We start from the raw sequence: 26,072 nt of genomic DNA on the forward strand, positions 1-26,072 counted from the left end.
GAATGAGTCCTCCAAAGATTTATGGAAGGCTGCAGTCAGTAGAGGCCCCAAATCAGGTGTATGAAGTCTTTGTTTGTAATGTAGCCAACTGCAAGAAGTTATCTAGTTAAAAGACATTTATATACTTCATAGGCACATTGAGGCAAATCATTTGGGCTTCTTTGGGCTTAAAGATATTTCTTACAGTTCTCTGCTGCTCTTGGTTGATGCTTCAGACCAAGACAGGTATTAGCATGCTACTTCCCTAAATGTGCAGGTGTCCATACATGCATGTCAAGATGGGTGTAAACTATAGGTAATCTTCCTCCTAAGTAGTGCTACAAGAATCTCTAGAAAAAATTCTGATTAAAGTGAGACTTAATGTTGACAAGGAAAGTGGGAGATTGTGTAGAAGTGTGGTCTGCTTCAGGATGTTCCCTGATGACTGTCTTGAAATTATGATTACCTCTGACTCTACAAGGGAGCACCAAGCAGGTCATTCTCATGGCTGATGGTCATGTCTTTGCATCCTAATATCCCCATATGGAGCTGTTACTAAGGATATGCCAGTGAAAGCAACTTGGACAGCTCTGGCAGTAAGAGCTCAAAGCAAATGTAGGAATTTTCTTTTTGTTTTTTCCAAGTAGTAACAGATGTTGCAAATGACCGACTAGAAAGAGCTGCCCAGAACAAGGGCTTTTTTTTGGAACCTGTTGCTTTGCATTGTATTTGCACTGTATGGCCTCCAGCTTACACCTTGAGAAAGACATCAAGAAAACTACTTTTCACTTCAGTTTTCTCCTCGCCATGGGATGGAGCTGAATGGGAGGTCAGAGGGAGTCAGCATGGTAAATTGACCTAGAAAAGGACTTAAAAAATTTCTTACAAGACATGCCTTTGATTCAAAGCAAAACCAACTGTCTTTCTTAAATGTTTGTGCATGCCAAGGAACAGCCTCCAGTCTGTATTTCAGCAAGGAAGTCCTTTTCAGTCTCGTTTTATGTTTATGATTAAATGGTTACTTCTAAGAAATGTTTTCTGCATTTGTAATTGGTTTTCTTTCTCCTTAGAGAATTGCCTTGCTAAACATTGTTTTAACTTCTATTATAAAGCTTAGCTGACAAGACAGACTGAAAAAACAATCCCAGCTGGCCAGTGTTGCATGCCTGTAGAAAAGTATGATTATTCATTTCTGAACAAAAAGGTAAGAAGTGCAAATTCAGCTATCCTTCTTGTCTTCTAACAGTTACAAGGCATCCTGTGATGTTAAAATACACTTTTTTCCAGTCAATACTGCTTTTGAAGATGAGTACAAACAGGCGCAGCTCTCTAAGGAGTTATTCTGCCAAGTCTTCAGCATAAATTGACAGCATCTTAAGTCTTAATAGTAGCTCTAGGGGGGAGAAGCTGCTCTGGGAATAGAATTGCTTTGGGGCATCAAAATTTAGGATTTTGAGGAAGCATTGTTGGGGTTGTGCAGCCTGGAGAAGAGAAGGCTCTGGGGAGACCTAACAGCAGCCTTCCAGTACCTGGAAAAGCCTGCAGGAAAGCTGGGGAGGGACTTTTATAAGGGCATGTAAAGATAGAACAAAGGTTAACAGTTTTGAGCTGAAAGAGAGTAGATTGAGATTAGATATTAGGAAGAAATTCTTCACTGTGAGGATGGTGAGACACTGGAGCAGGTTGCCCAGTCAAGCTGTGGATGCCCATCCCAGGAAGTTTTCAAGGCCAGGTTGGATGGAATTTTGAGCAACCTGGTCTAGAGGAAGCTGTCCCTGCCCATGCAGGGGGGCTGGACCTGGATGATCTTTATGGCCCTTTCTAACCAAAATCATTCTATGATTTGCAAAATTGTACATGGCTGCAAGGGTATCTGCTTAGTTTTCACCTCATTTCTTATTGTGAGGGAAGCACTTCAGGGGAGAATCTTTTTCTAGAGTAGTGTGGATAGTAATCATCTTGTCCTCCCTGTTAATAATTAACTGATTATTCCCTTCTTTTTTGACAGGCAAATGAAGAGCATCTTTCTACAGCAGTGAGAAGTCTGTAATTGGATAAAAGTGAGCTGCATGAGGAGCTAATTTACAAACTGGAATAATAATATTCCCATTATTAGGGAATTTTTTTTTTCTTCACTAATGAAGTAACAGCCATAGCAGTATATTTCCTACAAGGCTCTCCCCTTCATCTGTTTATTGGGTAGTTGTGTTTCCATAACTTCAGGAGAAGTTCCTATAGCCTGAACTGAGAAAAAACCCATCAGTCCTGGATCACCTGATGGATCCTGTCAGTGTGGGGTAGTGTCCAACAGTTGTCTCCTACACTTGTTCAGCTCATGAGGTAATTAGTGCATCACTTTTTTGGCTTTTGCATACTGGTCAGCTTTGTGCCAGTTGTAATGACTCACCTTAACATTGCACTGCATTACTCCTGTAAGAATAATATTTCTAAATTATTATAATCTGAGACATAAGGAATAGGTAATACGTAGATAAGCCGTTAAATAGTGTGTGTTTCTGGCCAAACTGCATCTCTTTTGGAACATAAGTCAGCAGGAATATTTGGAAACTACTTGATGTGTGTCAAAGTAGTATATGACGAGTCTTGGATCTAATTATCAGCAGGTTTTTTTAGAGGAATGATAAATGGAAAAAGCTCTTGATCTGTGTCTTTTTTTTTATTATGCCTTTGACTGAAATGTTAATGTAATAGTAATATTGTTTAGGAGCCTTAGGTAGTGATTCACCTGAATACCGTTGAATAATGCATCTTCTGGAGGACTTTCCAGTTGAGGCATTAGATGATGGTATGTCTGGAATTTCTCTGCTCCCTCTGCACAGTGAATGCCAGAGGTCTCAAGGTTTGAAGGACAAGTAATTTTGCTCCACACCCTTTACTGTAACCTAGCAAATACAGTGTATCCATTGTGCTTGTTAGGGGGTCCAGTTTAATAATAGGGCGTTTGTTAACTGCATTTCTATGCTTCTGGGTTTTTTTCCCAGAAATGCTTAAATCAAGGGTCAACCTCTGTAAATGAAATTTTATTTCTAAATTAAAAGTCAAATTAGAATTCTTTGTCCAGCAAAATCTTGCTGCCTTGGTGGTATTTTCACTATGGGGAGAACTACCAGATCCCCTGATCTAAGTTCCCTGTACAGTTACTAAGTCTAAGCTCCCTGTTACATATCCTCATATTTTAGAAAAGTTCTGAAATGGAGTTAGGAGGAGACATAGCTCTAACATACCCAGGCACCCGAAGTGACAGAGCTGGGAGAAGAAAACAGCAGAACAGACCAATGTTCCTGTACCAAATTGTAGAAGGGAGTATTCTGAATATCCTGAACGATACTTTAAATCATGGAATATCTCGAGTATAGAATATCTCAAACTGGAGGAAACCCATAAAAGGATCATTGAGACCAACTCACACATAATTACTAAAGATGTCAGCTGAGATTCTGATCGTTGTCCTCTTAGTCTGCATTGTGCCTCAGTAAACCCAAAATGGATATATACCCACCACTGACATAGCTTTCCAGGAGAGTACTGGAAACTGAAAATAATGCTGCGTGCATTTGTGTGAATGTGTCCTTAAATCCCGGCCAGACAGCCCAGTCAGCTGTCACCACGTGGTGGCACCCAAGGACAGAGGGTGATGTGCGGGTTTGAGGAGAAAGGGAGAATAAAAAATCTTGCAGGGGACACCAAAACATTCTTAAGTTTGAAAATCAGCCCTTACAGTGTAGACTTCTGAGCATGAGAACTCCGTTTGACTGTTTGGAACTGACAAAAAAACAGGTAGACTGAGTGTATTTTCTTATTGAAAGAGACAGCTTTTTGTTCTTGTGTGAATACAGACTTTCCTTGCACTGCTCTGTGGGAAGAATAAAGTGTAATCAAGCGAACTTCAGTTCCTGTGTCAAACAAGGTGTTTTCTGGACCCTGAAATGTAGCAGACAAAAATGCCAACACCATGGCTAGTGTTTGAAATTCAAAGATGGGGAAAAGGACAGTAAGCCAGCTCCTGCTTGGTCCTGCAGTGTCAGCTGTAATTCTCATACTCTAGGTGTATCATCTTCAAAGAGCTTTAGCTGGTACCTTGCATTTCTTCTGACAGCAGAAACCTTCAGGCCAGAGGGGTGGTGCTGGCTTGCTGTCCAGCCACTGATCAGGTGAGGCTTGAGCACAGGAAGATGCCAACAGAGCTGGAAGGTCAACTTGAATAGTGTCTCTTTCAGATGAGTGATGCGTGACAATGACTGGAGGATTATTCACTGAAGGATCCTTCGTTGTGGGTGACTGCCTAAGTGGAGCTTGGATCAGCTCTTCCAAAGCTCTGCCTCTCCATTGGGAACAAGGCAATGGGTGTATGCAGTGGGTCATACAGCAATACTTGTTGCCATCCTGGCAGTCGTGTCTTCTGGGGCACAAGCTCCACACTCACCTTGTGTGACTGCCAGGAGCTCAAGTTGAGCCCCAAATTTGGGTGCTGAGGCACATTGCCAATTTGGGGATGTTTCCCCTTCAGCTCCACCGCGTCAGAGCACCTAGTTGTGTGCTTTGTACCTGCAGCAGCAAAATGAGGGGATGTCCTCAGGTTTGAGCAACCTATGGAGTAAGTTCTGACTCTGGATGTAGCTGGAGAAAGAGGTGACTCCCTTAGTGTGACAGCCAGTCGCATGTGATAGCAGGCTTGTCTGATAGGTGATACGCATTCCCTTGAAGAGAGAACTACGGTGTCAAGCTTTAGAGTAGTTTTAAAACCGCTGTGTCTTTTTTAATGTCTCTTCAAACTAAGGTGTAGAAACGAGGAATCTTTTCCCGGTTCTCCCGTGAGGCAGTGGGACCGAGGTGCCACCAGGGGGCACAGCTCTCCCGCGGCTCCGGCCCTGAGTACCTGCATCCAGAGCAGCTCTGGGAGGGCAAAAAGAAGGGTCTTGCATTCCTGTTACAAGAACACGAGATAAACCTGTCCTCCCTTCCCTGGAAATATGCTAAAATCTTAAAGTCGATACTAATTCTAGATGAGAAATGCAGCTGCTGTTATCACGAGATAGGGTTCTGCAACCCTGTCCTTAGAGGACTTCTAGATTTTACTAGTCAGTTACAATATATTTTTTGTGGTCTGATATAGACTGCAAACCTTTCTTCCTTGCCTCTTTTTCTTTAATTTTTTTTCTTTTTCCTTCCTTCCTTCCTTCCTTCCTTCCTTCCTTCCTTCCTTCCTTCCTTCCTTCCTTCCTTCCTTCCTTCCTTCCTTCCTTCCTTCCTTCCTTCCTTCCTTCCTTCCTTCCTTCTTTCCTTCCTCCCTCCCTCCCTCCTCCCTTCCTTCCTTCCTTCCTTCCTTCCTTCCTCCTTCCTTCCTTCCTTCCTTCCTTCCTTCCTTCCTTCCTTCCTTCCTTCCTTCCTTCCTTCCTTCCTTCCTTCCTTCCTTCCTTCCTTCCTTCCTCCTTCCTTCCTTCCTTCCTTCCTTCTTCCTTCCTTCCTTCCTTCCTTCCTTCCTCCTTCCTTCCTTCTCCTTCCTTCCTTCCTTCCTTCCTTCCTTCCTTCCTTCCTTCCTTCCTTCCTTCCTTCCTTCCTTCCTTCCTTCCTTCCTTCCTTCCTTCCTTCCTTCCTTCCTTCCTTCCTTCCTTCCTTCCTTCCTTCCTTCCTTCCTTCCTTCCTTCCTTCTCTCCTTCTCTCCTTCTCTCCTTCCCTCTCCAAGTGCTATCTGAAATACAGCTTAATACTATACTGAAATGCTGAAAACAAAAAGCTTTACATTCTCAGTGAGCTGTGCTGCAGATTCAATGTTATTTTCTTCCAGTCTGCAGCCTAAAAGTGGCATTTGGATGTATCCTATTGGGATTATGGGTATGAGCTAGCACCAGTGATGGCTTTTCAGAAATTCCATGTAATATCAGCTTCTTCAAAAGGAAAGCAGTAACACTGCAATGTAGTCACTCAAAAAATCTGTTCCCATTGTTTCATCTTCTGAATCAAGTGCTCTTTGTCTTGCAGGTCTCCTACTGACAAAATCAAAACTGGGTTTATCAAAGAATGTCAGTTATGTCAATTGAAGACATTCTTGTATCTTGTAATTCCTCCAGGAAATAAGCAAACTGACATGACCGTGAGTATTGATAACGCAGATGGGGGGGAGGGGGTGTCATGTGTGTGTGTGTGTGTGTGAGCGAGAGTCAAGTTTTGTGGGGGTTTGTTTTTTTATTATCAAGAGTGTGTTTATGGAGAAAATCTCTTCATAGTTTGGTTTGTATAGAAGAGTGGGCTTCGAGCACGTGGGCCAGAAACCTTTTGGCTGAAATTAAACTTCCTGAAGCTCTTCTATGGGAGTGCCCCTTGTGCAATCCATCCCCAGTAAGAAGCCACCAGCCACTAAAGCTGGGATGAAATAGCAACCACTGGCGCCATCAAGTCCTCAGCACCTGCTTTTCTCTGCAGCAGGAGAAGTATCCCTTAAAGGATAAACTCCCAGGAGGAGGGGAGCACCACCGAGGAAGGTGACCTGGACCTGGACAACAACTGGGTGTCCAAGGATGCAGCTGGTATCTAGTGCTCATGGGCTATGTGACAGCAACTCCTGAGGGGCTCTGCTGTCCTACACCTGTGCCCTGGTACTTGGTTTTGTATGCACATACATGTCTATGTGTGTATATATATGGCTACATATCCCCATATATATGATTTGCAGATACACATACACTCACATACACATTTTCCTACTCATATGCATATATATTGTATTTAAGGGTAAATATTTAGTTACCTATTTCTATGTATAGTATGTAGTTGTCTATACACATATGTATGTTTATGCATGCACACAGCCACAGACGTCCACCTACGTGATCTGTATGCCCATGAGGATATTTATGTAAACATATACATATATTCTTATGCCTCTATATATTCAGGCATGTATGCATATATGTTTTTCAACTACATGTGCACGTACATACACACATATATATTCTGCATTTCTCTACGTGCATCTCTGCGTGGCATGTAAGCGTGTGTTTTGCGTACTCAAATACCCATAGGTGCACATAAAGATCATTAAATTCACCTGCAAAGGCCCGGCCCAGAGGCCCTCGCAGCGGCCCAAGCCCAGGCGCGGCCCAGGCCGCGTCCCCATGGCAACGGACGGCTGTTAGCGCCCTTCGCCGCTCGTCGGGCCAGGCCGGACCGGGCCGGGTTGGACTGGGGTGCAGGTGAGACCGAGACATTTTGGGGACCCCCGGGAAAGTAGGAGCGCTGCGGGTTCGGGAGGGGAGGTGTGGGAGCAGGGGAGCGCGGCGGTACCGGGGGAGGGAAGAACACCCGCAGCTGCTCGAGGAGAAACGTGGAAACGCGCACCTGAAATCTTTAAAAAAATAAAAAAATAAAAAAATGTTAATCCCGTTAACGTGTGTGTTTGTGCAGGATGGCTCGCGTCCCGAACGAAGATATCATCAAGAAAATCATCCGTGAAATCGGGCAAGAATGCAGAGCCCAGGGACAAACCGTGTCAGAAACCCTGGTGGCGTTCATGGTAAGCGCAAATTAAATGTTCAGGGTGGGGTGTTTTTTGGTTATATATTTTGTTATATATACTTTGTTATATATTTCATCTGGATGTTTCTCTAGTCACGTTCTAATTCCATCTGTAAAATAATTAAGGTAAGTATGTATTGACAGCATGTAGATTAGAAGTTTCAAACTGGGCACCTGTAGGTTAAAACAGTTTTTAAGTCTTTGGTGAGGCTGGGGCTTAATTTTATGCACGGTGAACAGGTCCTCCACAGTCACTGACTTGGACTGAGTGACGTGAAGTGAGGCCATAAATCATTCCTTTGGTCTTAAAAGGCTCGGGTGGCAGCACCTGAGGCTTTCAGGAGTGGGTTGAGCTGTAAAACATCTCAGTTTCTGATTGTCCGCACTGGCAAGTTTTAAGGTGGCATTGAATAATGTTCAGTATAGGGTCCTAAAAGCCTGAAAACTAATTTTTCTCTTCCCACTGTTGTCATGGATTTTTTTGTTTGTTCCCCTATTTAGGCAGGGGCAGGTAGTAAAAGTAGGACAAATAGTTGAAGGAGTGTGCTTGGATCCCACTTAATCTAAAAATGAAATTTCAGTGTTGTCCTTTGTAGACAACTATAAGTATTCTAAAAAACATTGTACACTTTGGCATCTCCTCTTAAGAGACACAGCACCACTGTGGAATATAATCTTAATCCACTTTGAGGAAGATGAAGCCTAGGTTCATTCTTTATTGTTTGTAAAAGAACAGAATCAGCTCTTGATAAACTTTTATGTGTATGTAGCAGTTTCACAGCAGTACTGCTAAGCATGGTGTTTTGGTTTTTTTTTTTTCTAAAAGCGACACTGGGTCACTTACATGGGGCTCAAAAGCAGTGCAAATCAATTAAGTATAAATATTTTAATGGATAAAACCCCTTCACATATGGCTGGTAAGATACTCAGCCTGCATACATGAACTTATTTCTCTGTATGTAGAACACATTGAATTTTTTATCCAAGTTTTAAATATTTATATTGATGGATGCAACACCAACGGAGAAGTCTATAAACAACCATGGTGGCTTTCTATAGAATTTTACTTAGAAAAAATTTTTTCCAGGAAATTTTTAAACAACCATGGTGGCTTTCTATAGAATTTTACTTAGAAAAATATTTTTCCAGGAAATTTTTAAAGGAATTGTATTTAAACATTTATCTACAAAGTTTGTGCTACAAATAGAATTTTTTTACTTATGTCCAAGAACACTAGATTGAAACTAGAACAAGTGGGAAATTAATAAACTTTGTTCAATTATTGGAGATCTTATGTGAAGAAGAATAGTAAAGAAATACTGACTGGATTGGGTATTTTTCAGAAAATAAAAGGTTAGTTGCAAGGAGTATATACTGAGGTAGAATTTAATACCTTTCTTTTGTCACTCTTTAGGTGAAAGCCATTGTTTTAGATCCAAGAAATGACTTTAATGTGGATCAAGTACTTACACAAACAGATGTCCAAAATCTTACCCAGGTAATTCTGCTATAATTTGCAGAGTCAATACTTAGCTAAGATTCTAGCATTGTTTTCTATCTGTTCCTGTAACTAAACTTTTCAAATTTTGAAGTACTTTATTTTCATTGTTCTACAGCTAAAGGTTAAACTAGGGCTTTCCTCATGCTTCATGGTGTTCCCAGTATGTCAAGAAAATGGTAGGGAGGGGGTCTGTTGCTGTTGGGAGACCTGTACCATAGTCACCATCAGTTCAGAAGTTACCCCTGTGATGAGAATGAACTCACTTTTCTGTCTCTCTTCTTAGATCTGTGTTACCAGGCTGCTTGACACAACAAACCCATCCCTAAGCACAATTAAGATGCAAGTTTACTTTGATATGAACTATGCAAGTCGAGGTAATTTCAGTCTAAATAGATGTTTTCATAGAAGTTGATTCTCAGGTAAGGATTTAATATCCCTCTCTGTAGGGCTAATAATTATTCCTGTTATTGACTGCTGACAGTAAAACAAAATAAAAATCCCTAGGGAAAGGTACTATGTGGAAGTATGGTGCTTCAGCATGGATATTGTAGGGGGAAAATATGCATCAGACTTGAGAGTACACTCATCTTGTCCTGAGAGATTTACTGAATATAATGTATTACATTGCTTGGAAACAGTTGTGCTTTCAGGTGCCACTGCTAGCTGCCTTCAGGAAGAAAAGCTTGCACTGCACCTGTATATCTAAAAAAGAACAGCAGTCATGTGTCTGAAAGAGAACTTGATGTGTTGTCAATATCCTTTATTGGGAGATATGAGCAATCTTGAATGATCAGTTGCAATTTTGGCAGAGTATGTTTTGGTTAATCAGTGATGACTTCATATGATTTGAGAATGGGACTGGGCAAGAAAAATGGGATGGGCAGAATGTCTGTGCTGTAACTGTAACTCCAGGTCTCAGTGGGACACTGAGGGCTGGCTGGGACACAGGAGACACAGAACAAGAGAGTAGAAAAAAACATTTCTATGTGGGGAGGTCATGAAACTGGTTTCTTGTTAACATGGATTAAAACTAAAAATTATCAATGCTAGTAAGCAGCTTCAAAGTCTTCTGGACTCAGTGAGCTCTGTAAGTCCAGAAAGATTCTGACATCCTGAGCTGTGTTGAGATTTGAGCATGTATTTTCAGGTATGTATGAAACATCTGTGTTAGGTCCTAATGCAGTCAGAGGAGTCCAGAGAACCAGAGACTTGCTGCTTCATTTGGCCTGGACTCTACTGATTGATGTTAATCACAGTAATTATGTTAATGTTTAACTCCACTGTCACTAATTATAATGGTATGGTACCTTGAACATCTCTTCCACATATCTGTGCTTGAGAAACCTTATATTGGTGCTCTGAGTGGGGAAGTGATTTACACCCTCTGTGTAACCCAAATTCCAAATAATTTAGGTAGTACTTTCTAACCGTCCTTCTTTCCCAGCTGAGTTACTCAGCGAGCAGCGGCGTGTTCTGGAGGAAAGGCTGGCTCCTCTGGTCAGAGAGATCACAGGCAGCCGTCCTCGTGCAGAAAAAGAAATGGAGAATATGTATCAAAAGATTGTTACCTATGTGCTGCTGAGATCTGGCCTGGGATCCCCAACAGATATTGAGGTTGTCAGGGAGGTAACAGGTGAGTAAACTCCCCGCTATGAAATTGAGCTTTTCTTACTGAAAAGTGGAATTTTACTTCTTCTTTGCTTATCTTTAGGTACAAATGTGGTAGACTATGGTGAATTCTTACTACCCAAGCTGTCACTGCTCAGCCTTGAAGTCTAAATGTGCCATGAATTTCCTGCTTTTTTGCCATTTTTCAGGAGATGGTAGTTTTGCTAGTTTGATTATTTTATTTTCTGTTCCCTTGGACTGAGTTTTTTTTCACTCTCTTTAATGCTTATAGCTGCCCTGCAGAGTATATTCCCCCAGACAGAGATGATTGCTTTCATTTCACTCACTAAGAAGGACAAAGAGGAAGAGCTGAAAAATTTTGCCATGCTAGTCACGGGAATTCGGTTGTACAACAAGGAATGCAGTAAAGGAGGAAGCAGCATTGATGACTGTAAGTATCCAGTTGCATTTGGGCTGTGTATTCCCAATTAATTCATCCTGGCCTTCTTCACTGAAGCAGCCCCTATAATATCCCATCTGCCTAGATAAACAGCTTTGACTCAGGGTCTGTAAAACTGAAGGAGAAGTACAGATTTGTTATTAATTATATGTTTCCATACAGGCTGGTACTTTTATAGATAAGGTTACGGTGGAAGGATTATATGTATTAACTTCATGCACTAATTTACCTCACGATAACTTGTTCCCTGATCCCTTGCCATTAAGTGAATTAAATATGTAATGTTTTCCTTTAAAAGGAGTTACATAAAATCTTGACAGGACACTATCAATCCAATTACAATTTTCCTTTGAGGATGAATGATGAGAAGTGACAGAAGTTGCAGGGGCAACCTGTATTTTGGTAATTTAGAGTAACCTCTTAAGATTCTTAACATGTTCCCAAAAGTCTTTTGCATTTTGGATATTTCTGCTTTTTTAATAAACAAAAAATGTCAGTGGCTATCCTGGAATTTTTCAAAAGCTGCATTCTTCTAGGGCAAGACTTTGCTATTCCTTGCATTTCCTCTTTTCCCCCAAAGCCGCGTTATTTCTGGTAAGTTTAATAACCAAATATATGACTAGTTACTGGAAATGTTTTTGTGAAAGCAGATGTAGTATTATAGCTCTGTCTGGAGACTTCTTTGTAAAAAAGATCTGCAGCCCAATTTTAGGAGAAAATCTTTTCTTTTAAAAGACCAAGGTTTTGGACTAAAAGCTACACCACATACCTCTCTTGGTGAGAAAATTGTGCTTTATTGGAAAGCAAGATACTTGCTTAACTAGACAGTATTTTAAGTAAAGCAGTATAGGTAGGAAAAAAATATAACTACCACATCAGAAAAGAAAGTAAGCAACTTTCTGAAGTTTTTTATATTTTTTTCTCACATGCTAAGCAAGGCATTGTTGGTTTTCTGTTTTTATATGCTTTCTGTGTTGTATCTGGCTCTATTCTATGTCCACTGGGCCTTGGCTACAGCACGAGGGAACATGGAACTATTGTAATTATACAAAAGGTACGAATTACAACAAGTTGTGGTCTGTCATTATAATATCTGTGGGGTTTGTAATCAATTAGAGTAGATAGTATGATTGTTAATCCTGTTAAATTTGTTAACTATCTGTAATATTGACTTCTTTGACCTGTTTACATATCACTTTTTTATAGATGGAAAACCACAGCATGAATGTTTTTAGGTGAGGAGATAAAACAGGATGTCTTTATGCTTGAGGCCAGTAGTTAGTCTGCTATAGCCTTAGTTGAAGTATTAGCAGCAGAGCTAGGACTCCACCTTGGCCTTTTACTCTTCTTCCAAAAAAGTAAATCAGCCAAATGCTAAGCTTTCTCCACCTGTGGTTAAGCCACTTGTAATACCTGTGCAAATTTAGTGCCCATTCCAGCTTTGTTAAAGGAAGCCTTTCAGAGCTCTCAGGGCTTTCAGTAGACATACCCCAAGCCTACATACTGCAGTGTTTCTTCCCAGTGTTTCTAAAATTAAAAGTCCAGCACACAAAACGAAGGGCTGTGTTGTGCACTTAAAGGAAATGGCTAGGCCATCTTATCCTATTTCCTTGCACGGATGTCTGCTTAAATAACAAAAAATGTGGAAACATTCAGTCTAATGGTTGTCTGCTGATGATATTGAAATTTTAAAGGAAAAAATATTTAGTGTATTTTTTTATCAGCTAAAATATGTGTATTGACTTGTGCCAGTTGGGGGAATTTGTTGGGGTTTTAAGTACTAGTGCCAAATTTTAATAACTGCATAGGTGTATCTTTTCATCTAGTATCTATCTTTTGTTTTTATTATAGCCTGACTCATTCCTAGAGCACTGGTAGATTTCAAAGTGCTCATGCAATGGGAGGCCTGTAATTGTTGTTAGTATTTTACAAATGAGGAAACTGAGAATTTAAAGTTAGTTTAAATTTAAATTTAAATTGCCTAAAGTCTCAGGAAACCCATGTCACTTGTAGCAAGTGAACTGCATCTACTGTAAAACAGATTTTCTCACAGTCTTTAACTTGACTGGGGTATTTGCACACCTGTAATCCTGAACCAGTAAGATACAGGGGCTGAGTCTAATACACAAATGTTTGACAATTCATAAATATAGGGACAAAATTTGGAAACCAAAATTTTAGCTCTAATATTGCACTTTAATCATTTGCTAATCATCTGCTAATGATTTAAATGACTCTTTTTAAATGTAACTCATATATTTAAATAGTGCCAGCCATTCTGAATGAAGCCATTCCATCAGCTACACAGACTGTGGATGAAAGTCTTAGTACCTGCCATATGCTGGCCCACCAGTACACAGCTCTGTTGGAATCCATGCAGGAAGATCTGCACAGATCTACACAGCTCAGCTCTTTTAAATTAAGAGAAGCACTGTTCAATGTGAGACAATATGAAGCCTTCCTTTGCATCCTCCTGGTGAGATACCATCATGTTATATCCTGTGGGGTTTTATTGCAGATGGAATGTATTCAAGTTACCAACACAGAGATGTAAGAAAAACTATTTAGAAATAAATGAAATAAAATTCATCTCTGTAAATGAGAACCTACATCATCTGTCATACTCAGTTTTGTACCTAACCTGCTGGGCTTGGCTACTGTCAGGTAAAAGACAAAGTTGATTGTTTGCTGACGTGTGACTGTACTTCTGTTTATTTTCTGGAGGTTTCCTTCTTCAGTTTAATTTTGTTAACAAAGGACTTTAAAAGTAGGACTGTTTTCTTCTTTGTGTACTCATTCTGCCCCAAAAGGAGGAGAAAAACTCTCCTTCAGTACATAAATTATCTCCATTTTAGTCTGTAGCATCCCCAACACATAGGGAGTCATCAGAAGTCTTTGAGGACTGCAATTTATATTCCTGAAACTTGTTTTGCTTAAGAAGACTTTTTCATTTCTCTTTTGAGAAACTGCAGGGGTTTATTAGTCTGTTCTGTATACCATAAAGCTTGGAATAATATTTCTCTTAATTTTTTCCAGTTCTCTTCATTGTAAAAATTTAAAGGTTTTAGGTAAGGATTACTGGTATATGAGACAGGTACCTGGTTTTATACCTGAACAGTTAAGGAAGATATATTTTCTGGAAAGCTAGGGTGCATTTTGTTCCTCAAAACAGCTGCCTTAAAATAGCTGAATGATAAATCCAAGTAAATTCTTGTTAGTAAATACTTGATTTTTTGACTGTCATACTTCTTACCTGGAGTTCTCTTTCCAGTCTGATGCAGTTACAAGTGCTCAAGAAGTTGAAAAGGTGAATGTGGAATTTGCAGCAACAATGGAGCAGCTGGTAAACACAGTGCAGGATAGGGTTTCTGTAGATACCAAAGAAGTTTTTGTAAGTATTTTGAATGGAAAACTTGTTTCTTTTTAATGATGAAAAATTACTGAAGTATTATGAAATACTTTGCTGGTGTATTTTTTGCATAGTTTGTGTTAAGAAAAAGGCTGCATTATTTTCTCTCTGTTATAACAGCATCTGTGATTTTTCAAGGGGCAACTAAACTAAAGCACTTGTCCTCAAAGTAAAAGAAGAAGAACGAGGTACAAAAAGAGAGAGAAGGAATTAAATGCCATCGTACTGTGTCATTAATTATTTGTCAGTAGTTGTGGCTTTACAGTGATATATTTGTTTTGTGTAAATGTTCTCTCCTGTTCCTTGCAAAAATAGTAAGAACAAAATAGTAATAACAGAAAGCAGCACATCAGGGTGTGATTCTTTTAAAGTCTCTTCAGATAGCAATTCCTGTAATTACAGTATGACTCCTTGATATCATTTTTTCTAAAGAAATCAGGTTTCTGTTATGGGGATTTCAGTTTCTTTGCCCCTCCCAATAGCTTCTGATCCTGTTGGCCAGTTTCAGTCAAAGTTGTCAATGTGGAGATCTCAATATATGTTATTTTCTGCCAGTTTTGTGAAAAACAAATGAGAGAGGCACAACTAAAGCCCTCCTAAGGTGAAGTCTAAAATGGAAATCCCACAGGGAGCTGCTGGTTTGTGTGTTGTCTGGCCAGCGAGCAGCCAAGTACCTCTGCACTGTCAGTGCTCTGTATTGATGTACTGAACTGTTCTGTACTTGGCTGAGAGGGCCTGGGGTTGCTCAGCCTGGAGAAGAGGAGGCACTGGGGAGACCTTACAGCAGCCTTCAAGTACCTGAAAGGGCCTGCAGGAAAGCTGGGGAGGGACTTCTTGCCAGGGGTAATTTACTTTTAATAGAAGAGCTCAGGATTTTGTGTGATGTCTGTGATTTTAATTCCTTGTAGTCAGCTGCTGAACTAGCTTGCAGTTCATATGTATGTTAGGTTATATTTCATCCTTCTAAACATGTAATTAGCAAAATAAAGTCCAGTGTGGAAGAAGGAAGATCGTGCCCCTATTACCTGCTCAGGAATATTTTTTACACTTCAAGTAAGAACATCTGAGCTGGAAGCTCATGGGAACAGAACTTTGACCCAGCTACATCTCAGATATGATTTGATGCTTCAGTTTATGTGTGCTTGTGATTTTATAAGACAAATGTTATCATTTGGGAGCATTTTACCCTCTCTCCCAGCTGCTCAAAGCAGGTTTTTTTCTTCTTTATGGGGCTTAAGTGTTTGCTATTCACATTATTCTTTTCCCTAGAAGCTGTCTGCTGCTGTCCTCTTTTTTCCTAGATCTCTTCCCTCTTCAGGTTGGTTAGTTGGTCTATTATTCCCTGCCTAAGACAGAATATGTAATGTCTTTTGATTTCAGGTCTTTTCCTTGTAGGGATTCCCTATTATAGCACCATTTAAATAGTTTGTCTTGGTTTTGGCTGGTTGCTGAGAAGCTGAATCCTGCAGGAATGTAAAGAAGCAGAATGTTCTGCCATTTAAAAACTGTAGGATAAGGCCTATGTATGTCATAAACATTTGGTTTAGGAACCAAAGTAGATTTCATTAATATTAACTGTTTATTCTAGTAATAATGAATTTGATCTTGCTGTCTTGCCTTTGCTTTCTCCCATTTTTTAACCATACCATTTCCACAATGTTAGTGATGCAGATGAATTCCTGAACTGACTCCATTGGCTGTTCTCATAATAATGTTGCTCACACTCATAAAATATAATGTTGTTGGCATACTTTCTGGATTGCCACATCTTTTCCTGTAAATGCTCTGTGCATTTACATGTTACAGCACACACTTTATGTCATTATCATTGAAATCAGTATTTATACTTGAAGCTCATACGTTTCTTCTCTATGTATGTACACCAGTATGTCAGCATGCATGTTGGGAAAGGCAGATTCCAGTTTTGTCCTGAACTCCATTCCTCTCTGAAGGGGCTTGCACACCATTATTTTTGACTCACATGATGGCCTGTGGGCTGTGGTACCAAGTCACTCTGGAAGCAAGGCAGACAAAATAGCAGATCCTGATGGTTTCTGTGAATAGGTGTGGGTTTACTTCATTTGGTAGTTAAACAGGTACATTTCTTCTGGTCCTTCTTATTCCTGCACAACTTATTTTCAGTTATAAGAATGTATTGTCAGTGAAGCACTCAAGTCCAAGCATGGTCTCAGAATAATGTATCTGGAAAAGGTTTTGGAGTAAAATGTAGGAAAATACCATTCTGGCCTCTAGACCTACATGCTGGACATACGTGCTTTGGACATACATGAGGGGAGGTCCTCTTAAAATCCCAGGAGTTCCCCTGGAATTTCCAAGAGCTGAAGCCCTTGGATATCAGCCTCACTTTATCCAATGGCAGGGATTGTTGTGCACAGCACTTGGGTTACGTTGTAGACATAAATAAATTCTGAAGTTCAGATAATTTTCTTTATTTTCTAGCCTCTCTTTATTGCCCTTTCTAACCTCTGGACCAGCTTTCAGGATGAGATGCTGCTGCTTAGCTTCCTCACAAGTATGACTGATAAGCTTCAACAGTTCTCAAAAATCCACTCAAAGCTTTTTCCTAAGGACATGCTAACATCTCTTCTGGAAGGAGTGACTGTGAAAAGTGATGCTGAAAGGATAAGAGAAACCATGGGTACTGAAAGTTATTACTTTTTTGTTTTCCTTCATTTAAAAGATTTTTGGGTTTGAATTTTATTTGCAGAAGATGCTATGCATTAATTTTTTTTGATAATCAGACTTGGCACAATAAATAAAAAGGAGTCTTGTAGTGTGTGATTTGTTTTTAATGCAGTTTTTATATTTATATATAAAATTAAAATATAACTACCATATACAAATATACCTTATAAAAATTGTAGAATCGTCAGAGAAGAATATTTCTACCTTATTTTTTTTAACATCTCTTAAGTTTGCTTATGTCTTTATACATTTCAGAGCTTTGGTTGCACACAGTGGGTCTTTTCCAACCATGACCATTCTGTGATTCTGAAATGGAGAGGGAAATAAAAAATATAATATAATGATGCTTTGGTTATCAAAAGTATTTGTAAGATGGTATCCCAAGTAACCAAGTTGTACTCCAGGGGATTTGTAATGCATGAGTGGGTGAAAGCAACATAGAAGAATAAGATATTACCTTCCTGATGCCTTCCCTTGTTTCCAAAGAAAACCATGCTACTAAAGAAGGCTCCTGCAGGTCTGTTTTTTTGATAGGGTCTCTCCTAAGGCAGAGCTAAAGTTTTGCTTTGGGGATCTTGGCACTGCAGGTCATCCTGTGAAAAGCACAGTAATCTGTGTAATATGCTGTAACATCACTGTATTTTTAAAAACTGATGCTTTGTTAAACCTTTTCTTAGGAGAGAGAGTGAATGTTTCTGATTTTGAGAACCAAGAATGGCTTTTTCCAGAAACTACTGATAATTTTGATCAGTTGCTGATCCAGTACCATGGTTTCTGTGCATACACGATTGGTGTGAAAGGCCTCACCATCCCAGGTATGCTTTGCAGTTAGGTCTTTTCCTTATTTTTTAAGTACTAATGAAAATGTAAAGACATGTTCTGAGTGCATCCTCTTATTTCAAAGCTGGAGTGCTGTATTTTCATGCTTGTCATTTTTACTCCAGATAACTTATTTCCTTTTCTTTTATTAATAGCTAAATAAACTGCCCTAAATAGAAGGTAGGAGGGCTTCCAGAGAAAGCAGGCCTGAGTAAGTGGGGGCAGAAACAAGATAGGATGTTAATGTGTTTTAATACAGGCAGAAAAATGGTCATTCCTTATATTTTGTGTATCTATCTGTTGCAAACACACCTGTTCTCTCTTACATCACATGTATTTCTAGACAGTGATTGTACAGTACTTAAAATCTTCTCTGAAAAGAATGCTTAAGTACACTTGATTTAGGTCAGCTAATCATAGGAAAATTTTTTGTCATTTGTCTTAAAAGCAAGCCTTATTTCAGCTACTCCATCAGTTCATGTTCTCTGTTTCCCCATGCTTATAAAACCTATCCATACAGATTTTTTTAAAACCTACAGGTGGCTGGGGGGAAAATACTGGGAGGAAAATTACTTAGCAGTATTAAAGAATAGGTATTTTAATGGCAATGTATTACTTAATTTATTTAGTACTGCAATTGAGAACAGCTGTTCTGGGTTGGACTGAAGGTCTCTCTAGCCCTGTATCCAATTTCTGGATGTGGTCAGTCATGAACACTTGAAGATTATGAGAAATCAAGTAGGAATTATCCTTCCTTAATTATAACCTTCCTTGCTCTAGTACCCAGTGGTTATGGGATTTCTTCAGATAAATATTGTGTCTGTGCCCTTCTGCTGAATAATCCCTGATAGAGCTTTTTCATTTATCTAATTGCTTTTTTAATCCATTTAGAGTTTGCCACTGGATATTTTTACTGTCAAGAGTCCCACAGTTATATTTACTCTAAAAAGTTACCTCATTTTGAGATTGATAAGTTCATCAGAGATCTGATAGTCTTTCTATTAGGAAAATTAGCAAATAGTAATTTTATAGTGTACACAGTTCATGGTTTTACAACTCTGTATCACATTATTTTTCTTCATTTGCTTCTTCTTAATGCTGAAGAGGCTTTTTCTCTGTCCTTCTGTGAAAGGATCACTTCCAACTCCCTCCATTTTACTTTTTTCTATTCTGTTTTGTTGGAACAAAATGTAGTGCTACAAGTGTAGAATATAGTTTGGTATAGTGTTATTTGTTTTTCTCCCTCTCTGTTTGCATCCAACTAATTCCTGACATTCTTTTTGCTTTTTTAACTGCCACTGTTTAATATTTTCAGGGCACTGGCTATGATGATTCTGGGTGTTTGATGGGCAGTGACAGCTGAAGGAGAGCCTGCCCACTCTCCTTGAGCTCAATTGGTGTTTTCCTAATTAAGTTATTTGGCATTTATTGACATTTCATTTTCTCTGTTACTTTATTGTCCAGTTTCTAAGCTGCTTCATCTGCTACTTCAATTAATGTAAGTGCTATGCCTTTTGGTATAAATGGACTGCTGGTCTGCAGTCAAATATTTGCTGGAGATGATAGGGGAAACATTTGTGGGTATGGGCTGCTTTCTTATGCCTTTGTGATAGCTGTTTCTGATCTGTTGTTTTTCTGACAGATATGCAATGAGGTATGCTGGATGTGAAATGATCTAAAGCAGTTGTACTGACCCAACACATTTATGTATTTAAAAAGCTTACTTTCAGGGATTTATTCTGATTTCAGAAAAAAAAGGAAGTGAAACTGATTTGAGGGAAACACAGAATCTTGATTACAAACGTCTTTTGTACTGGATATGATATTGTTCACTGCTTTATTTTGTGGGGTTTGTTTTGGTTTTGGTTTTTAGGAAATCCTGCTATTGGAATTTTGAAGCACAAGGAAAGGTGTTATGTTTTCAGCTCCAAAGAAGCTGCATACACCTTTGCTCAAGATCCAGATAAGTTCATTCAACTGAATGTAGAAAAAGCAAAGGAATATGCAGAGCTGATTCACCTGCTTGAGCTACGGCATCAGTTTGAGAATCTTGTTCCATATTCACAGGTACACATTGCTCATGCCTCTTGCTGAACAACTGTTGGGTCACTGGTGGTTCTGTCCTTTCTAGATCATAAAGAGAACACATGATATGATACCCATCTTTACAAAAGAAGTATAATCATGTGTCTATCCTACAGAATGTCTGAAGTTCCGTCTTTCCAAGGTCTTCAGGCTGTTGCTAAGAAACATTTTCCCTTAATGTTGTTCTCACCTTGTGTCTTCATAAGAGAATATGTAAAACCAAAGGATTATGGCAGTGGTAAAAGCTGTTTGTCCTTAGCCTAGGGAGATCCTTTGTCTGATGGTTCTTTTCCTCATTTTTGCAAAAGTAGCTTAGAGGTACAATAAATAAATGCAATAGAAGATAAGGCACATACAATATTAACTGGAGCTTTAGCTCAGCTGTTCATCAGTGTGTGCTGGATGAGGGTGTAGTGGTATCTGGGGGCAGGAATCATGAAATATATCACAAAATGAAAGGGAGTTAATTAATAATGAATATGACAGTGCTGTCATGTGAAATCTGAAGATTTTATTTGGATTCATACATGTTCTCAGTGATCCATTGTGAATTCTGTGTCCCTAGATATGGAAAGAAGGTAGTCACAAACTGGCCCTTGGCAAGAAAGATGCAATTTATATTCTGACTCTGTCAGAGATGCAGCTGCTTCTCCCAGTTATGATTTGTGATTCTTAGTCCATTCATAAAGATAAGCTGAGGTGTCTGCATCTTAAAACAGTGGTGGTGGTATTGCTTGTTACCTAAATTCAGTGCTTAAGCACTCACTGGGCATGTGGGAGTCTGAAATTCAGCTGGGGCCTCTGCCTCAAGGGCTTTCTGTTGGAAATTAAATTAATCAAATACTTAGTGGTTTCTTCTTTTTAGTGGGGACAGGGGAACAAAAATACTGTTTAATGTGAAAATCATGATCCATTTGTGGTTTAACAGGTTTCTATTTGCTTTTAAAGATTAGCATGTCCATATGCTATTTTTCTTAGGTGTCTGTATTCTTCTCAGTAATGCTTTGCTTGGTTTTGGTTTATTTTTTCACCCAGACCAGGAGTGCAGACAAATACTTGATGAAACCAACTGCAAAATGTGACTGTAGTACTCAAACTGATACTCACATCTTGCCTCCAAGAATTGTGGCATCTTATGAATGGAATGAATGGGAAATGAGAAGAAAAGCTATAAAATTGGTTTGTATTGTTATTACCAGATTTTCATTGTGGGCTAACAAAGTTCAGAATAAACTATTGTAAACTTCTGTTCGTTGCAACAAAAATCTAACCTTATTCAGAGATGCACACTTCTGTTACAACTGGTTCAGCAGTTTTTTCCAGTATCTTCTCTTCTTATTTTTAGATTTTATTATTCTCTCATTGTTTCCATATTTTTCCCTACTTTTTTTGATCAGTATTTCCACTGCTAAGTCTATTAATTCCAAATTTTTCAGCTGTTTGCTTTAAGTAACAATTTGTTGATTAACATTTCCTATGCTCAAATAGATTTAACAGGTTGAAGATACTTATATATGTTTATATATATATATTTATATATATGTTTTCTTTGTTTAAAAAAAAATGTTGCAGAAAGGTTTGGATACAAAAGTTTCTTACAAGTTGAGGTATTTGTATTAATGTTCATCACTATCAAGTAAGAGGAAGAAAAAACCGTAGTAACTGTCACAGAAAATGGTCAGGAATACCTTTGGACATGTTTGACTGCAGAAGCTATCTTTGAGCTAACACCTCCATCCTTGAAAGCTATCAAAGTATGAGACCTGTTTGTTGTCTTTTGCATAAAGAAATACTTTTTTATCTTGATTGTTAGTGTTATCTAAAGCCACCTCTGATTTTTAAAAGTAAAATTAAAAATAAAATAATTCCTCTTTCATATAGAACTGGAAAGGTAAGAAACTGAGCAAGTAGGGTTTGTGTTGTATATATAAGCCAGAGGAAATTTGTTACACTATCATGATGAATTTCTGATGGATTGGAAATCCATCCTTCTGTCCACAGAAGGTTGGCCACAAACATAAAAGCTTTTGAAATAGCAGTACATGTTTTAAAAGTTCCTTTCTAGCACTTTCCAGCACATGCAGTTGTCAGGGTATGGCACCTGGTTTTTACAATGCAGTCAAAATGAACTTTTGAGCATCGAGCATGCTGCAGGTACCAGTATCAGCTGGGCACAGGATACTGCAGGGTTAGTAATTTTTTTTTTGTGTGAGGAGAGGCTGAGCAGCTTATTTCCCTTCTGTTGTCCTTTCTGCCATGAAATTTCCAAAATTATAGAAGGAAACCAAAATTTTGGACTGAGAGGTCTTGCTGGTATTAACTGGCTTGTAGAGGATTCTAAGTAGTAGTTGTTACTGAGGTATATAAAGAAGCCAATTAGGTTTGCAAGAGGCCTAAAAGCCTCTTTTGCTTCTGTAATGGACAAAAGTACACAAGTAAATGTAAGATGTGGTCAGTGGTTTTTCTTAGCATGTGCAAAGATGAATGTTTTCCAATAGTTGAGCATGAAGACCACTCACAAGCAAGTATTTTGTTTGTTAATTTGATATATTTGGAGAAATCAATCTAAAGTACTAAGGGGTTTTTAACTTCAACTATGCATGTGGGAGGTAAGTGATGCTGAGTTGAAACAAAAAAATCACAGATGCATGCAGAAGTATTTTGTCTGCAGTGACTATGCCAAATTTGTAATATGGAGGTGATACAACATTTAGAATCAAAGTGCTAAATTAACAGAAATAGCATCTGTGAATTTGATACTTTAGGAGAGCATTGGACATATTTGCAGGTTTTGTTAGAGGATGAGCTCAGATGCCCTGTTTTGTTTTGTTTTGTTTTCCTGTTGTTCACGCTTAGCCAGAAAACTGGTAGTGATCTGAAGTGTTAAAATATAACTTTGTTAGAAGGTTTGATGTTAGAAGTAAAATTTTCAGCTGACATTTGCTTCTCTGTGCAAGCACAGTTCCTTGCAGTAGTCTTCAGTCAGCTATTAAGAGGGATAAACTTAACAGAGAAACAGTATCTCCTAACAGCACTTGTTCTAATTGTCAGCAAAACCCTCAGAAAAAGAAAAGACTTAAATATTTTTTCTTTCCATGCTGTCTCTTCTATAAATTCCTTATTCTTTTCTGTATTTTTCATTATGACACTGTGCATAATATTCCGATGTAGATTTGAGATATCAAAATGCATCTACATATTGGTGCCTAAACTTCATTCTAGTTGAGAGAGACCTGGCTAGTGGAGTCTGGAGAGCATTTTGGCTCACCCTGATAGGAACATCAAATCTGGCCAACATAATCATTCTCCTGCTTCCATTGGCTCCAGTCTCCACTGACTGCACTGAACTACAGGGACTTTTTCTCTTACGTGCAGAGGTCTGGATCCCACCACATGAGGCTGGAATTTGTATATATTTCAATGACATCATTATGTCATGTGATTTACAGTGTTTTACATCACTGCTGACATAGAAGGCTCACTGGAATAAGGAACGTTTTGTTGTCTCAACTGTTTGTAATATTAACACTTTGTGAGAAGTGGTTTGGGGTTTGTATCTACAATTTGTGATTCAAAAGAGCTTTCATCATAAGTTGCGTTAACTTTTGACCCTTGCCAATGTGCAGTGAGCAATGTTTTGAAAGAAGGCATTTTTTCCTTTTTATCTGATATCTTTATCTGTCTGTTTTATGTGACAGTGCCTAACCTCCTGACATTTGGTAGAAACCAGACAAAGATTTGATCCTGTAGTTGGGTTATCCACAATATTCAGGATCCTCAAACTTCTTTCATGTTGCAAATGCCCGAAGAGATGTATCCAGATGCCATAACATTCAGTGTGCTTTTAGGTTCATTGAAATTAGTTTGAAGCACTGGGAAAGCTTACCATGACAGCATTTCATTCTAACAAAACAAAGGCTTCAGCATTCAACAGAATTCGAGGTGCAGTGACCAAAAAGCAGAAAGAGGCTGAGTTAAAATTGCGTAGGCTACGTACAGTGCTGTTCACACATCCTGCTACTTCAGGAGCAACCATGTCTGTCATGGTTTAACACTGGCCTGGCAATTAACCCGAGTAACAGACGCTCTCTATTAATCTCTCTCTCCTCCCTGATAAAGAAAGGAGAATAAGGGAGAGAGACTTATGGGTTGGAAACTAAACTACACAACCTTAATGAAACACTAATGATAAATAGGAAAAATTACTAAATATATACAAATATACAGGAAAATGGATACCACATTCCTTCCCCCTTTTTCCCCAGTAACTCTCACGTCCCCACTGAGGCTGCAGGGCAGCCCTGGTAAAGTCCAGGCTGGACTCCTGGAGTTGGCAGCAGTCGGGAACTGGAGGCAAGAACACACAGATATGGGCTGGCACGGATCAGGACCACAGGCAGATGAATGGATGGGATACTTCCAGGATGTAGGACTGAAGGAAGGGAAGGAAGGGTGAAGGAAGGGAAGCAGGAAAGGCAGGAAGGGCAGGCAGCCGGAAGCTGGAAGCAGGAAATCATGGCTTGGCCCTTGTGATGCCTCAAATTTATACTGAGTATGACGTGTATGGGATGGAATACTCTGGTCAATTCTGGCATCTATCTTTTCTCCCCAAAGGAGGGCTGCAGGTGGGATCTCTTTCTTCCTTCTGGAGGGTAAAAGTTTTCCTCAGAGCTGAGCAGTGTCCTTGGCTCTGCACACCAGTCTCTAGCAGTAACTATAAACATCAAGTGTTATCAGTCCTAGAAGCACACACTGTCTGAGAAACTTGCTGTTAATTTCAGCAAGTGCAACTACTTACAAGAGACTTAGCTGAAAGCAAAAGTACAAGACAGGAAATCACCTTTATCCTTTATCCTTTATCAAACCAGGACACATGTCACAGCTGCAACTGTATTGGCAGTAGCATGACACGGGACATGTTACAGACCTGTGAAGCCTGTAAGATCTAAATGGTAACAGCACACCTAAAGCAACTTATGCTTTACTCTGATTCTCCTTGTGTCTTTAGGCCAACCTACGCTGCAAATTAACTCACGCCATGCAGACTGACCACAGCCACATGAGAAGGGAGAACTGCACCCAAGTGTACTTGCCCAAGGATGTGAGCACACAAACCAAGCGTGACAACTCCAGCAATGTACCCAGACCACAGATTTTCTTGCAAGGGCTTCGAGGAGAATCATCTCCTACTACTCATGTGGGCAAAGTAGACTTAACAAGACCAGTAGAGGAAGCCTAAGGGAAAATGAGAAGCCTAAGGACATGTATTCAATGTATGTATAAAAATCCCTCTGTGCATCTGAATTAAGATTTAATTCATTTGTTGTATTTCAGTTGATTTATTTCATTTACCTTTTCTATTGGGACTGATGACCGATAGAAATTATAACTGATAGAAATTAGATCTCTAAAACATCCAGATTTTAAATAGCAATGTAGAATCAAGATGTTCCCAAAGACTTAAACTAACATTTAAATGTGCAGTGTGTGCTCTAGGATTTCCGTGTGGTTTTGATACAATAATTGCTCACTCAAACACTGTCCTGAGGAGCCCTGCCTTTGGCACACAAGAAGTACAATGCCAGGCAAACAGCTTTTATGAGAAACAAAGCCAGTGCTGCAACTCCTGCTCAGGCAATAAAACTGATCCCAGGAAGTCACCTGAACATCACATCTCCACCCTTAGAATCATCAGGAGGGTAAAGCCAGCAAAATGGTATCAGACCAGGTCCTTGGGCCTCTCTCTCCATTCCTGCTGTCATTAACCCAAGTGTCTTTGCAGGATAGTAGTTGTTACGGGCACAGGCCAAAGCAGGGAGGTCAAGAGGAGGGAATCCCTCTTACTAGGCTCCTGAAGTCTTTTAGGTCTGTATTCATTGGCTAAACAGTGTGCTGGTGAGCTCCTGACAAACCAAAGGAACCTGACTTCAGGGCAGCTTTTTGAAAGCTCTGTTAGACATGTGTTTGAAAAA

The 26,072-nt window shown here is 39.3% G+C and overlaps 1 protein-coding gene across 1 annotated transcript; it reads left to right on the plus strand.

The window, feature by feature from the left end:
* Positions 1–7,113: 7,113 nt before the first annotated feature.
* Positions 7,114–25,339, plus strand: CFAP206 (cilia and flagella associated protein 206). Its single transcript, XM_008495384.2, has 13 exons — positions 7,114–7,190; positions 7,402–7,510; positions 8,927–9,010; positions 9,297–9,387; positions 10,458–10,646; positions 10,914–11,072; positions 13,349–13,557; positions 14,353–14,472; positions 16,951–17,149; positions 17,874–18,011; positions 19,889–20,082; positions 21,136–21,279; positions 25,109–25,339. Exons 2-13 carry the CDS (start codon positions 7,403–7,405, stop codon positions 25,337–25,339), a joined length of 1,866 nt encoding a protein of 621 aa, XP_008493606.2. The 5' UTR covers positions 7,114–7,190; position 7,402.
* The last annotated feature ends 733 nt before the right edge of the window (positions 25,340–26,072 follow it).

This window comes from Calypte anna, chromosome 3, assembly GCF_003957555.1.
Source record: "Calypte anna isolate BGI_N300 chromosome 3, bCalAnn1_v1.p, whole genome shotgun sequence".
Lineage (NCBI taxonomy): Eukaryota > Metazoa > Chordata > Aves > Apodiformes > Trochilidae > Calypte > Calypte anna.